General features: G+C 48.0%; 1 protein-coding gene across 1 annotated transcript; it reads left to right on the forward strand.

Annotated features, from left to right (window-relative positions):
- Window positions 1-12,118: 12,118 nt before the first annotated feature.
- On the forward strand, window positions 12,119-14,720 carry LOC138671508 (serine-aspartate repeat-containing protein I-like). The gene is made up of 2 exons (XM_069759684.1): window positions 12,119-12,146; window positions 12,469-14,720. The coding sequence occupies exons 1-2, from the start codon at window positions 12,119-12,121 to the stop codon at window positions 14,718-14,720; spliced, it is 2,280 nt and encodes a 759-aa protein (XP_069615785.1).
- The last annotated feature ends 1,057 nt before the right edge of the window (window positions 14,721-15,777 follow it).

The following is a 15,777-nucleotide window of genomic DNA, read 5'->3' on the forward strand; positions in this document are numbered from 1 at the left end:
CACAATCAGATCTTAGTTGTTTTACTGGTCCTCTGATGGAGAAGAATCGTCTTAAGGCATTAATGAAACTGGAGGAGTCCATGGACTCTATCACTTCTATGTCTATTGCTCGTACACTCATGCACGTGAACAACACTGCCCAACGTTTACTTTCCGCATGCCCGCCTCTGGTCCGACGTGCAGCGACTTCCCATAGGCCAAAAACGTCCAAGCCAACATAGGTAAATGGGGGCTCTGTGCTTGTCCTATCAGCAGGCAAATCAGACATCTGTTGTTGTTGCAGTTTTCCTCTTGTCTTACGACACTGAACACAATGATGAATTAAATGGGAAATCGGTCTCTTTGCTCCCACAATCCAGAGGCCTGCAGCTCTTAAGGCACCTTCAGTGAAGTGTCTGCCTTGATGTTTGATTTTTTCATGGTAATGTTGTATAAGTAGAGTGGTGATATGGTGATGACCAGGAATAATTAGAGGATTCTTTTCTGCCTCATCCAATTTAGCTTTGTTTACACGACCACCAACTCTCAATAAACACCTTTCGTCTATTACTGGGTTTAAGTTGACAATGGGGCTGTTTTTAGGAACGTCTTGTTTTTTACGTATACATTCCAGTTCCTTGTGAAAAACATTCTGCTGCACATTGCGTATCACAATGAGTTCACTCAGAGCAATGTCTTCTGCAGAGAGAGGCTTATGGCAGATATGCCAACCGTGACAATCAGTGTTACTGTCCTTATTGCGATAGCATTGTACAATGTGTACTAATCTTGCAATGGCACGAACCAGCCTTGTCCATCTTGAGAAGCGATCAAAACGCCGACAGTCCAAGCCAACCTCCTCCTTGAGTTTGGTGATGAAGGTGCTGACATCAGGACGGATCTCTGGGTCGACATCTGGATCCTCAAGGCTGAAGCTGTCTTCAGCGGCAGTCTCTTTGCACTGTTCATGAAGGAACTCCGGTCCTGTCAACCAAGAAGAGCTTGCGAAGGCACCAATAGACACTGGTCTAGTAGCAAGGTCTGCAGGGTTAAGATGGGATGGGACGTGCTGCCATTGCTGGGGTTTGGAGGATTTCCTGATCCTTTCCACTCCGTTACTGACATAGACGTAGAAGCGTTTCGTCTGGTTGTATATGTAGCCCAGAACTACCTTACTGTCTGTGTAGAATCTTATGTCATCCACGTGAATAGCTAGTTCGCTCTGTATGAAGTCTGCAATCTCTATGGCTAGTACAGCCCCACAGAGCTCGAGTCTGGGTATGGTGTGCTCGGGTTTAGGAGCCAGTTTAGCCTTTCCAAACAGAAATCCAACATGGGCTTCATTGTTAGAGTCTACAACCTTCAAGTAAGCGACAGCGGCAATAGCTTCAGTGGAGGCATCAGCGAATACATGAATCTCCTTCCTTTGACTTGTAGTTAGGGATGCTGGAGTGTAACAACGTGGTATGTGGATCTTATCCAAGGCGCAAAGAGATTCTCTCCATGACTTCCACTTTAGTTGTTTGTCTGCAGGGAGTGGTATATCCCAGTCCTTAATGTACTCTGAGAGTTGTCTCAGCAGGAGCTTGCTTTGTATAGTCAGGGGTGCGACAAACCCAAGTGGATCATATAGACTGTTCACCACTGACAGAACCCCACGCTTAGTAAATGGTTTTTCTGCACCACTAACCTGAAAGCTGAAGGAGTCATTTAGCAAGTTCCACCTCAGGCCTAGACTTCTCTGTACTGGTGGATTGTCTGAGCCTAGGTTCAAGTCCCTAAATTCTGCGGCATGATCATTAGGGTGAAAGGCCTTCATGACAACAGCACTATTGGAGGCAATTTTATGCAATCTTAAATGAGCTTTAGAAAGCATACCTTGTGTCCGTTGGAGCAGATCTATGGCTTCCTCCACTGTAGGAAGGGATTTAAGACCGTCGTCCACGTAGAAGTCCTTTTCAACGAACTGTTGAGCATCCTTCCCGAACTCTGCTGCACCATCAGAGGCGGTCCTACGTAGGCCGTAGGTGGCGACTGCAGGAGAAGGACTGTTTCCGAAAACGTGCACCTTCATGCGGTATTCGATCATTTCCTTGTTGGTGTCGTTGTCTCGGTGCCATAGAAAACGGAGATAATTTCTGTGATCTTGTTGCACGATGAAACAATGGAACATTTGTTCGATGTCGGCGGTAATGGCGACCGGTTCCTTTCTGAATCTCATGAGCACTCCCACCTGGTTATTAGTCAGGTTCGGACCAGTGAGGAGAACGTCATTCAGAGATACGCCGTCATGTTTGGCGCTTGAATCGAACACCACCCTGATTTGTTTCGGCTTTCTTGGATGATACACTCCAAAGGAAGGTAGATACCAGCATTCTTCATCAGCTTGCAATGGTGGAGCTGGCTCTGCGTGATCATTGCGAAATATCTTGTCCATAAAAGCTATGAAATGTTCCTTCATTTCAGGCTTGTTCCTTAATGTTCTCTGCAGTGAGATGAATCTAGATAAGGCCTGTTCTCTGTTGTTAGGAAGCCTGGTCCTTGAAGCCTTGAAGGGTAAGGGAGCAACCCAGCGGTCAGATTCATTTTTGAAGAATCCACTGTCCATGATTTTAAGAAACTCCTTGTCTTCTATGGATAAGGCAACTTTGTTGTCATCTTTTGTTGTGTGAAACACTGTTCTCCCCAAGTCATCACCGTAGGGAGTGGGAATGATGTCAGGCTCCTGGACGGAATCAGAGAACCTCTCTTTCACTTCGTAGTGATGAAGGCATGGCTTAAAGTGATTTGCGCGACCATTTTGGAGCACATACGTTTTACAGGCGTTGACTTCGGATGCCTTGTGACTCCTATCCAGACATACATCGCCCACGATTACCCAGCCTAGGTCGAGTCTTTGGGCGTATGGAGCATCATCTGGGCCGTTGCATTGTTGGTGTACCTTGTGGACCTTCAGAATGTCCCTTCCGAGTAGGATTAGAATATCAGCATTCATGTCCAGAGGAGGAATTTCATTAGTCAGGTGCCTCAAGTGGCGATGATAAAGTGCGGCTTCCGGAGTGGGAATCTCCTCCCTGTTATCAGGTATCTGGTCACATTCAATTAGGGTTGGCAAAGGTATATGCACGTTTCCCTTGATTGAAGAGACTATGTACCCAGAGGCTCTCCTGCCAGAAGTCTCAATACGACCAGAGCAGGTGTTGAGGGTGTATGGAGTCATTTGTCCCTTTATGTTGAAGATCTCAAAGAATTTGGGCCTTGCTAGAGATCGGTTACTTTGCTCATCTATTATGGCATACATTTTGGAGGCCTTGTCGGGTTGTCCTTCTGGATAGACCTTAATCAGACATACCTTGGCACAGCATTTAGGATCAGTCCCTTCTCCACATACCTCAGTACATGAGGAGGAAACAGCGGTTGCAGTTGTGTCAGGGACCTGTGGCTCCCCGCCATGCTTTTGAGCAGGGTTAGATGCTGCAGAAGGTTGTGAGTTGTATGGAGCTGGCGTGGGATGCATGGCTGTGACGTGTTTATCACTGCTGCATTCAGTGCACTTAATGGCGGCCTTACACTCCTTAGCGAGGTGGTCTGAGGAGGTGCAACACTTATAACATATCCCAAGCTCCTTGAGGGTATCTTTACGCTCCTGCAAAGTCCTTGCTCTGAATCCACGGCATTCTTTAAGTGGGTGAGGCCTTTTGTGGATAGGGCACATACGGTTACTGTCCATGACTTTAGGAGCAACATTATTTGTCTTAGTGAAGGCAGGTGTAGTAAGTGGAACGTCAGTCTTTCTCACAGATACTTTGTTCCTTGAATCTCTACGTTTGGCAATGTTATCATACCTTGTAGATGATGATGATGCTGGTGGAGTAGGCTCAGTGAAGTCAAAGCTGGGATCATTCTTCTTCCGAGCTTGGTCACTGATGAACCTGGAAAAATATGAAAAGGGGGGAAAGGACACATTATACTGCCTTTTATACCGTGAGCCGTGGTCTGCCCATTTATCCTGCATGCCGTGTGGCAACTTGGACACTATTGGATTAACGCAATGAGCAGTATCTAGGTAGCTCAGTCCTGAAAGACGTGGGTCTAATTTTGCCAATTCTATTTCCTTTAGCAGGTCGCTCAGATCTTGAAGTTTTCTATTGTCCTTGTTAGTTATCTTTGGGAAGGTTTGCAGTCTTTTAAATAAGGCACATTCTATGGCTTCTGAGCTGCCGTAGGTTTGTTCCAGTCTCTCCCAGGCTGCAATAAGACCTGCATCTGAATAGTCCACATGAACTGCCCTTATTGTCTTTATGCGCTCTGCTGATTCAGGGCCTAACCAGTTAACAAGCAAATCCAGTTGTTCCTTGCCGGTGAGATTAAGGTCTTGGATCACTGCTTGAAAGGTGGATTTCCAGGCTCTATAATTCTCAGCACGATCATCAAACTTTGAGAGACTAATGTTTATTAACTCCCGGCGAATCATGTATCTGGCGAAGTCAGACATGTCCGATCTCCCGGTCATTGTTGCAGGATGAACTTGTGGTATCCGTAGGGAATGTAAGTTCTCTGGCTTATATGACTGCGACAAATCAGGACGAAATGATGCGGCATAAGGGTTAAACTGTGGTTTAGTCTCTATAGGTTCTGCTGGCTGTGGCCTAAATTGTGAGTCAGTGCTGGAAGTTACCTTGTCGGCAGTAGGTGGCGACATTTCTTGACTTGCGGGCGCATCCGTGTTAGAAACTGGAGGTGGTGCTGGTGCAGATGTTACATGTCTTAGCACGTAGTCTGAAGTTCGATCAGCTGCGTCTTCCATTTCTTCTGGAATAAGACAGTCCGGATTATCATCTTGTCCCAGTGCTTGTTCAAGGACCTTCAGTTTAGCAAGGGCTGTTGCTTCTTCCCTTTCTGCTTGGAGTATTTTTAATTTCCTTTGAGCTTCCATCTCATTTCTTTGAGCTTCCACTTTGTTTCTTTGAGCTTCCATTTCCACTTCAGCCTCCCTTTTAGCAAAGGAGCTTTTTACCCTAGCTTCCTCTGCAGCTGCACGGATCTCCAGTAGCTTGTCGGACAATGTTGACTTCCTGGAGTGAGATGATCTGGAAGACCGAGCTGTGATTTTGGTCGATGTTGTGCGATGTGACCTAACCTCTTGGAGGTGAGCAATGCGGAGTTCTGCTTTATCCTGGGCATCTCGCACTAATGAGGTCTTTTCTTGGAGAAGAGTTTCCCTTTCAGTTACTTCTGCTGGGGCATCTTCTATGTCACAGTTACTCAGGAATGTGATGTACTTTGCAGACAGTCTCTGGTAGCGATCATAGGCGGCAGATAAACTCTTCAATGTGGCGGTTAAACCTGCAGCGTCACTGTGATAGCGTGGAAGAGCTGCTAAATAGTGATCAACTCTGCCCCATAAATGTTCTAGGTTATCATGGAACTCGTCTCTAGTAGTCTCAAAGTTCTCTCTGGCCTTTTGTGTCGGCTTGGTTACACGTTTGGGTCGTACGTCCTGCTCTGCAGTAAGTGTGGACTCTGCTCCTGCAGCATCTATGGTGTCGGGAACCTGATGTGCTTCACTTGCAGATGGGTCCACGGTGCCCTTTGTGGACATGTTTTAGATAAGATGGCGGACGGTTAAGACTTGCTAGCAGACAATGCATATGCACACAGACACTGTAGACTTAGGTCTCGTTACTATTCTGCCACCGATATACGTGGATGAGATGTGTCTGAGGGATGTGATCACAAATCGCTATATAAACAATGGCAGGTAGCGTTACTCACTAACTGTGCCACCAGTCTCTATCAGCCGCGCGTGGTGATCCGGAAGGATGATGCAGTGATACATTCAACAGGTTTATTTACAGTACCTTGGTGAGAGTGAGGGCTGTAGGTTAGAGCTGTTACAGAATCACCAGACAGAGATAATAGAAGCTTCAGGTTAGAGGTAACAAGAGAATCCTTTCTCCAGCTCTGCAGCACATGTGGGATCCAAGATGGCACGGAGTACAAAACAGGAAGAGAAGGAAAAAGATAGGAGGAGCTAAAGACAGAAAGGTGTTGTGGGAAAATTCCATAACAAATATTACAGTGATATAGCAAACGGCCAGTAGATGGCAGCAAAGTATAACAAATGATAGAACCAGGCTTATTAGCACTACATAATGTCCATGTATGGCTGAAAGTCTATCATAATAAACTGAGCAGCACAATTAGTGAGCCCGAATGGCATCAAAAGGTATTAAAAATGGCCTTCGGGCGTATTAAACGCAGTTTTCCATTCATCACCCTGTTTAATACAAACAAGATTATATGCCCCTCGAAGGTCAATCTTCGTAACCAACTAGCTCCCTAGCAAACAAATCGGTAAGCAAAGGCAAAGGGTATTGAAACTTGACCGTGATTTTATTCAAGAGACGATGATCAATACAGGGTCTCAAGGAACCATCTTTTTTAGCAACAAAAAAGAATCCCGCTCCCAACGGTGAAGAAGATGGCCGAATATGCCCTTTCTCCAAAGACTCCTTAACATAAGTCCGCATGGCGGTATGTTTAGGCACAGACAGGTTGAAAAGTCGACCCTTAGGAAACTTACAGCCTGGAATCAAGTCAATCGCACAATCACAGTCCCTGTGCGGTGGAAGGGAACTGGACTTGGGCTCATCGAATACATCCTGAAAATCAGACAAAAACTCTGGAATTTCAGAAGAGGAAGAAGAGGAGATTGACATCAAAGGAACATCATTATGAACCCCCTGACAACCCCAACTAGTCACAGACATGGACTTCCAATCCAACACAGGATTATGTACCTGCAACCACGGAAAACCCAGCACGATAGCATCATGCAAATTATGCAACACCAGAAATCGACAATCTTCCTGATGGGCTGGCGCCATGCGCATGGTCACCTGTGTCCAAAACTGGGGCTTATTTTTAGCCAAGGGTGTAGCATCAATGCCCCTTAAAGGAATAGGGTTCTGCAAAGCCTGCAAGGGAAAACCACAACGCCTGGCAAACTCAAAGTCCATTAAGTTCAAGGCGGCGCCTGAATCCACAAACGCCATGACAGAAAATAATGACAATGAGCAGATCAAGGACACAGATAACAGAAATTTAGGTTGTACAGTACTGATGGTAAATTAACTGGCGATCCTCTTTGTCCGCTTAGAGCAGACTGAAATTACATGAGAAGCATCACCACAATAATAACACAACCTATTCTGACGTCTGTATCCTTGTCGTTCCGTTCTAGACAGAATTCTATCACACTGCATCGGCTCAGGAATCTGCTCTGAGGACAACGCCACAGCGCGCACAGCTCTGCGCTCCCGCAAGCGCCGGTCAATCTGAATGGCCAGAGACATAGAATCACTCAGACCAGAAGGCGTGGGAAACCCCACCATAACATCTTTAACGGATTCAGAAAGACCCCTTCTGAAAATTGCCGCCAAAGCATCATTATTCCATTTAGTCAACACAGACCATTATCTGAATTTCTGACAATACAATTCTGCCGCCTCTTGACCCTGAGACAGAGCCAACAAGGTCTTCTCAGCTTGATCCACAGAATTAGGCTCATCATATAATAATCCCAAAGCCTGAAAAAAGGAGTAAAGCCGGATTCCCAGATTACAGGGAAAACGCCCAATCCTGCGGGTCGCCACACAGCAGGGAGATTACTATTTTTACCTGCTGAATGGAATCACCGGAGGATCGAGGTCTCAGAGGAAAAAACAGTTTACAGTTGTTTTTAAAACTCAAAAATTTGGACCTGTCACCAAAAAACAAATCAGGAGTAGGAATCTTCGGTTCTAAAACAGGAGTCTGAACAATATAATCAGAAATACCCTGTACCCTAGCAGCAAGCTGGTCTACATGAGAAGCTAATTCCTGAACATTCATGCTAGCACAACGCTCCTCAGTCACCCAGAGATTAAGAGGGAAGACAACAGAAAGCAGACTGAAGAAAAAAAATGGCTCAACACCTTTCCTCCCTTCTTCTGAGAGGCATTTAACTCCTTATGGGCCAGTTGTACTGTTATGATCTGGTGAACTTGGAGCAGCATGAAAACTTTCACTGGAGTAGGTGGTCACTATACTGACCGCAAATCCTGATCTAATACCGCAACTAGAAGTAGCCGTGGAGTGTACCTAACCAATCCTAGACACCTCGTCACAGCCGGAGGACTAAATACCCCTAAAGATGGAAATAGGAATACTATCTTGCATCAGAGCAGAACCCCAAAGGATAGACAGCCCCCCACAAATATTGGCTGTGAGTAGGAGAGGAAAAACACACACAGGCAGAAAAACAGGATTTAGCACAAGAGGCCACTCTAGCTAAATAGGACAGGATAGGACAGAGTTCTGTGCGGTCAGTATTAAAACCCTTCAAAAACATCCACAGCAGAAAATACAAAAACTTCCTACATCTAACTAAAGACGTAGGAGCGTAAATCTGCAACTCCAGCGAATCCTACATTCAGAGCAGGAATACAATCAAAAACAAGCACACAGCCTGTGTGCCACAGAAAAAGAAACATACACTTATCTTTGCTGAAATGGCAGCCAAGTAGGAGAAGCCAGACAGAGATCCATCATATCCCAAAACACATTGACAACTGGCAAGGACTAATGAGTCCAGCAAGCCTAAATACCCCAGTCAGAACTGCAATTAGCAGATACACCTGTCCAAGACTGCAGCCCAGGAACAACTGTATTACCATCTACTACCACCACCAGAGGGAGCTCAAAAGCAGAATTCACAACAGGCTTCATGCTCAGGTCCCACCAGAGCTGCTTCAGGCTCAATTAATGTCAGAGTGGCTTTAAGGTCAGGTCACGCCGGAGCGGCTTCAGGCTCCGGTACTGCCGGAGCGGCTTTAGGCTCAGGTACTGCCAGAGTGTCATCAGCTTCAGGTACTGCCAATGTGATTTCTGGTAACACGTGTAACATGAACAGGTTCTTTATTAAACAATATGGTTAACAAGAGCACGGACAGGGACCTGGCAATTGACTAGGGGGAAGCATAGCTCAGGCACCTCCCTACTGGGGAGCATGCCTTATATACCTGATGCCTCCCAGCTATTGGCTGAGGGCATTTCCAAATTGCACACACTGTCCATTTAAGCTGGAGACCTGCGTGGTGTTCACTGCCCAGGGAACAAGGAAGCTACATCAGGGAACGGGGACACCGCCATGCGGCCAGGGCAGTACATTTGTGTCCCTGCTGCAAGGAAGGAAAGCAACCATGCTGGAACGCCGGCATTACCATTACAGCAGTACACAACTTTATGAATGTTTCTTTCAACACACAGAGCATTTCCACACACAGATTCCTTCCACATTACTCACTTGTCTTCTATCTTTACCACAACCCAGCTAGATAGGTGGTGACAGATGGGGAGAGAGACTGCAGGAGATGTGAGGGAATAGGGTCATTGGTGTAGATTGTAGGAGAAGAAGCAATGAGCCTGGTTACTTCTTCTTCTGTGACAGGATTGAATGTGGAAAGTGACCTTGAGGTGCCGGAAGGAAAGGGATCCAGGCTCTGAGGGGATTGGGCGACAATGTCCGCATAGATGTGGGTGATTTTTTTCTTGGAAATAAGTGGCAGATTGTCAGCACTGAGGTTGCTGATTTGGCTGGCACTTTAGGACTGAGGAGGGAGTGACAAGTGTCAATGATTTTGGATTGTTGGCTAGTGATGTAATGAGGGTGGTAAAGTAGCATTATAGGTTTTGAGCATTAAATTATAGTTGATGAAGTCTTCTGCTGAAAGTGATTTTCTCCACGAACACTCAACACTTAGAGCACCCTTGGAGAACGCGTCTCTGCAGTGTTAGTCAGGGTCGCTATCGATCGTCTCTATTGGGTCTGTCTACGTGTAGTATGTGCGCTTCATCCAGGGCACTCTGTAATGTACTATATGTGACAATGCAGAGCCTAGATGGGAGATGCGGGAGATTAGGGCCGAGGATGGCTGTAGATTGTCCATAAGCTGCTGGATGTACTGTAGATGGTATGTAGATCTCTGTGTGTCCTGTAAGTGAAGATGTCCTGACTGAGGAGTCAGTTACTTACAGAGAAGGAAAGAAAGTTGTGGTCAGAGAGCAGAGATGGTAGTTAGTAGAGACTGAGCTCTGATCATAGGAAATGGGAAGAGAGAGGGACTGATGTGGAGAGAGTGCGCACAAGGTGTAAAAGGAGGAAGAAAGCAGTGAGGACATAGAGGAGGCAAACAGATATAGAAAATAAATAATGCAGCACAACTGAACAAGAAGCGTGTGTGCGAGTATCTTCCACCATCACCTGTCTCCTGCCCTGCACAGCGGCCATGTTTAGCTGCATACACTGCGATGATATTGCAAATGTGATCTCCCTACGTCAGATCTGACTATATAGGAAGCCCCTGCTCACATTGTGGCCCAATTTACCTCGTTAAAAATTAACTAACAAGACCAGAGCAGGTGATCCACTATGTGAGATAAACCAACGCCGGCCAGCCGGAAAACACCAGAAACATCAAGTGATAGAAAACACTGAACGTTTACAGACACAAGAATATTTACTAATTACCAGACACAAGATCTGCAAATAACGAGGGACATGTTCACACGTGACAGACGTGACACAAGCATATCTGATGCATCTAATCCTGTCCTATGTGATACTGTCTGACGTATCTCATCATCCTATCCTGTGTGATACGGCCTGACGTATTTCATCCTGTCCAGTGTGACGTATCACATCCCCTCCTGTGTGATGCATCTTATCTTGTCCTGTGTGATGTATCTCATCCCATCCTGTGTCATGTATCCCATCCCGTCCTGTGTGATGTATCTCATCCCACTCTGTATGATGTATCTCGTCCTGTCCTGTGATACTGTGATGTATCTCATCCCGTCCTGTGTGACGTATCTCATCCCACCGTGTGATGTATCTCATTCAATCCTGTGTGATGTATCTCATCCTGTCCTGTGTGATACTGTGAGATGTATCTCATCCCCTCCTACTGTATGTGATGTATCTCATCCTGTCCCATGTGATGCATCTCATCCCCACCTGTGTGATGTTTCTCATTCCCTCCTTTGTGATGTATCGCATCCCGTCCCATGTGATGCATCTCATCCCCTCCCATCTGATGGATCTCAACCACCTACAGTATGTGATGTTTCTCATCTCGTCCTGTGTGATGTATCACATCCCATCTCGTGTGATGCATCTCATCCCATCCCATCTGATGTATCTAATCCACTCCTGTGTGTCGTATCTCATCCCGTCCCATGTGATATATCTCATCCCCTCCTGTGATGTATCTCATCCCCTCCTGTGTGTCTTATCTCATCCCGTCCTGTGTGTCTTATCTCATCCCGTCCCATGTGATATATCTCATCCCCCTCCTGTGTGATGTATCTCATCCCCTCCTTTGTGATGTATCTCATCTCGTCCTGTGTGATGTATCTAATCCCCTCCTTTGTGATGTATCTCATCTCGTCCTGTGTGATGTATCTAATCCCCTCCTTTGTGATGTATCTCATCTCATCCTGTGTGATGTATCTAATCCCCTCCTGTGTGATGTATCTCATCCCCTCCTGTCTGATGTATCTCATCCACTCCTGTGTGTCGTATCTCATCTCATCCTGTGTGATGTAGCTCATCCCCTCCTGTGTGATGTATCTCATCCCCTCCTTTGTGATGTAGCTCATCCCCCTCCTGTGTGATGTAGCTCATCCCCTCCTGTGTGATGTATCTCATCCCCCTCCTGTGTGCTGTAGCTCATCCCCCTCCTTTGTGATGTATCTCATCCCCTCCTTTGTGATGTATCTCATCTCGTCCTGTGTGATGTATCTAATCCCCTCCTGTGTGATGTATCTCATCCCCTCCTGTCTGATGTATCTCATCCACTCCTGTGTGTCGTATCTCATCTCATCCTTTGTGATGTAGCTCATCCCCTCCTTTGTGATGTATCTCATCTCGTCCTGTGTGATGTATCTAATCCCCTCCCGTGTGACGTATCTAATCCTGTCCCATGTGACGTATCTCATCCTGCTGTGGCCCCTGCATCTGCAGTGTGTGCTGGATCTCATCCTTCGGGAGATGATGGGAGTGCTGATGCTAGTGATGTTGGGGTGATGGTTGGTGATGACGGCGCAGTGCACGGTGGGCGCTGGTAATGGCGGTATTAGGAGGCGGTGTCGGTGCTGAGATCTCGCTGCTATTAGCAGACACAATTATCTGGTAATGGGGGGATTACGAGTCCCTGGACCACCATTACTCACAGATACCATACAGGGAGATAATGGGATTTATACAGGAGCACACTGGGGAGGTGTATAATGTCACAGCAGCGGAGGAGGGGGGTAGTAGTCCTACTTCACCAGCCGTCACCGCCATATGGATCCATGAGGGCTGACAGCGAACTCATCGTACATCCACTAAACACGACTGCACAAAAGTAGAGAATGTGCATCACCTCCGTGGGGTCCATGGAGGGGGAACGGCCGTGATCTGCACCTATGAGGGACACGTGGAGGACACCGATGCGGGGGACACCGATGTAGGAGACACGGAGGACACCGATGTAGGAGACGTGGAGGACACCGATGTAGGAGACACGGAGGACACCGATGCACAAGATGTGGACAACACCGATGTGGGAGACGTGGAGGACACCGATGCACAAGACGCCGAGGACACCGATGTAGGAGACGCGAAGGACACTGATGTGGGAGACGCGGAGGACACCGATGTAGGAGACGTGGAGGACACCGATGCACAAGATGTGGACAACACCGATGCAGGAGACGTGGAGGACACCGATGCACAAGACGCCGAGGACACCGATGTAGGAGACGCGAAGGACACTGATGCAGGAGACACGGAGGACACCGATGCAGGAGACGCGGAGGACACCGATGTAGGAGACGTGGAGGACACCGATGCAGGAGACACGGAGGACACCGATGCAGGAGACATGGAGGACACTGATGCGGGAGACGCGGAGGACACCGATGTAGGAGACGTGGAGGACACCGATGCGGGAGACGCGGAGGACACCGATGCGGGAGACACGGAGGACACCGATGCGGGAGACGCGGAGGACACCGATGTAGGAGACGTGGAGGATACCGATGCGGGAAACGCGGAGGACACCGATGTAGGAGATGTAGAGGACACCAATGTAGGAGACGTGGTGGAGGACACCGATGCGGAAAACGCGGAGGACACCGATGTGGGAGACGCGGAGGACACCGATGTAGGAGACGCGGAGGACACCGATGCAGGAGACGTGGAGGACACCGATGCAGGAGACGTGGAGGACACCGATGTGGGAGACGTGGAGGACACCGATGTGGGAGACGCGGAGGACACCGATGTAGGAGACGTGGAGGATACCAATGCAGGAGACACGGAGGACACCGATGTAGGAGACGTGGAGGACACCGATGCAGGAGACGTGGAATACACCGATGCAGGAGACGTGGAGGACACCGATGCAGAAGACGTGGAGGACACCGATGCAGGAGACGTGGAGGACACCGATGTAGGAGACGTGGAGGACACCGATGTAGGAGACATGGAGGACACCGATGTAGGAGACGCGGAGGACACCGATGCAAAAGACACGGAGGACACCGATGTAGGAGACATGAAGGACACCGATGTAGGAGATGTGGTGGAGGACACCGATGTAGGAGACACGGAGGACACTGATGTAGGAGACATGGAGGACACCGATGTAGGAGATGTGGTGGAGGACACCGATGCGGGAGATGCGGAGGACACCGATGTAGGAGACACGGAGGACACCGATGTAGGAGACATGGAGGACACCGATGTAGGAGATGTGGTGGAGGACACCGATGTAGGAGACACGGAGGACACTGATGTAGGAGACATGGAGGACACCGATGTAGGAGATGTGGTGGAAGACACCGATGCGGGAGACGCGGAGGACACCGATGTAGGAGACACGGAGGACACCGATGTAGGAGACATGGAGAACACCGATGCAGGAGACACGGAGGACACCAATGTAGGAGACGTGGTGGAGGACACCGATGCGGAAGATGCGGACGACACTGATGCGGGAGATGCGGAGGATACCGATTTAAGAGACACGGAGGACACCGATGCAGGAGACGTGGAGGACACCGATGCAGGAGACGTGGAGGACACCGATGCAGGAGACGTGGAGGACACCGATGTAGGAGACGTGGAGGACACCGATGTAGGAGACGTGGAGGACACCGATGGAGGAGACGTGGAGGACACCGATGTAGGAGACATGGAGGACACCGATGTAGGAGACGCGGAGGACACCGATGCAAGAGACACGGAGGACACCAATGTAGGAGACATGAAGGACACCGATGTAGGAGATGTGGTGGAGGACACCGATGCGGGAGACGCGGAGGACACCGATGTAGGAGACACGGAAAACACCGATGTAGGAGACATGGAGGACACCGATGTAGGAGATGTGGTGGAGGACACCGATGTAGGAGACGTGGTGGAGGACACCGATGCGGAAAATGCGGACGACACTGATGCGGGAGATGCGGAGGATACCGATTTAAGAGACACGGAGGACACCAATGTAGGAGACGTGGAGGACACCAATGTAGGAGACGTGGAGGACACCAATGTAGGAGACACCTCCCCCTTACTTAAAGCTATGTCAACTATTTTTATGCATAACTTGCTGTGTGAACCTCGCATAAGTACGACACCATGCTCATGATGTTCCCCACGTCAGGGGTGTTCTTTTAAGTGTGAACACGGAGTAATTATGTGAACCGCTTACTGAGAAATCTGCACTTTGCCCTCTTTGTGTTTAGCTGCTAGCGCTTTCAGTGAGTGATAGATCTATTGATGGACATCTGGAATATATAATTCTTATAACTCTTGCCCCGATTGTTGCCCCTCTATATCTTGTTAATAGAACAAAGAAGCGCATGGTTCCTATACCAGTTTTGGCTGGTATTGGATGGGAGGAGGGAATGAGTATTTTTCAGAGTCTGGTATCTGCAGCTAAAGCCATAAAACGTCAGTGATTCTAGTGAGGGTTTTGAATTACACACATAGCAGCAGGCAGAATGAGAAGATGGGGGTCGGAATGGCCTGCAGCGTGCCTGGCAAAGCCATGTAACCTTCTGAAACTAAACTCACAATATGACATTTATGACATTATCATGAAAAACAGGTTCTGTATTAAACAATATGTTAACAAGAACATGGACAGGGACCTGGCAACTGTCGAGTTGCACTAACTAACCAAAGGGGAAGCGTAGCTCAAGCACCTCCCTGCTGGGGAGCGTGCCTTATATACTTGATGCTTTCCAGCTATTGGCTGAGGGCATTTCCAAATTGTGCAATGCCCCTTTAAGAATTAGGGAGTCTACTCGCGCATACTAGGCTTGTTGCTGGGAGACCTGCACAGTGTGCAATGCTGAGGGAATGTGGACACTGCCGCATGGCCGGGGTGGTGAATATGTCTGGGTTTATGCCGTGAAGAGGGAGAGAGACCACGCAGGGACGCTGTCATTTGGATTACAGTACACCCTCTAATGCTCCCTCTTCTTCAAGCCCATAAGGAATCTCTGCAGAAGAAGTCAGGCATGACTATTTTCCTTGCACTCCCACAATCTCTCCAGTTCACTGGAAAAACTGTTTCACCTCTCACCTTCTTGCAGGCAAGGATGCTTCTAACCACCAAGACATACTGAAAGCAGACTGAAGTGTTTCCCTAAGGCCCTATCTTAGAAGAATTTAAAACAAAGTTGGGGTTTTTCCTCCTA

The sequence above is a fragment of the Ranitomeya imitator genome, chromosome 3 (genome assembly GCF_032444005.1).
Source record: "Ranitomeya imitator isolate aRanImi1 chromosome 3, aRanImi1.pri, whole genome shotgun sequence".
Lineage (NCBI taxonomy): Eukaryota > Metazoa > Chordata > Amphibia > Anura > Dendrobatidae > Ranitomeya > Ranitomeya imitator.

Coding starts and splice junctions, on each gene's coding strand:
- LOC138671508 (XM_069759684.1), top strand. CDS start 12,119: ATGACGGCGCAGTGCACGGTGGGCGCTG. Junction 12,147..12,468: donor GCAGTGCACGGTGGGCGCTG/GTAATGGCGGTA, acceptor GGGTCCATGGAG/GGGGAACGGCCGTGATCTGC.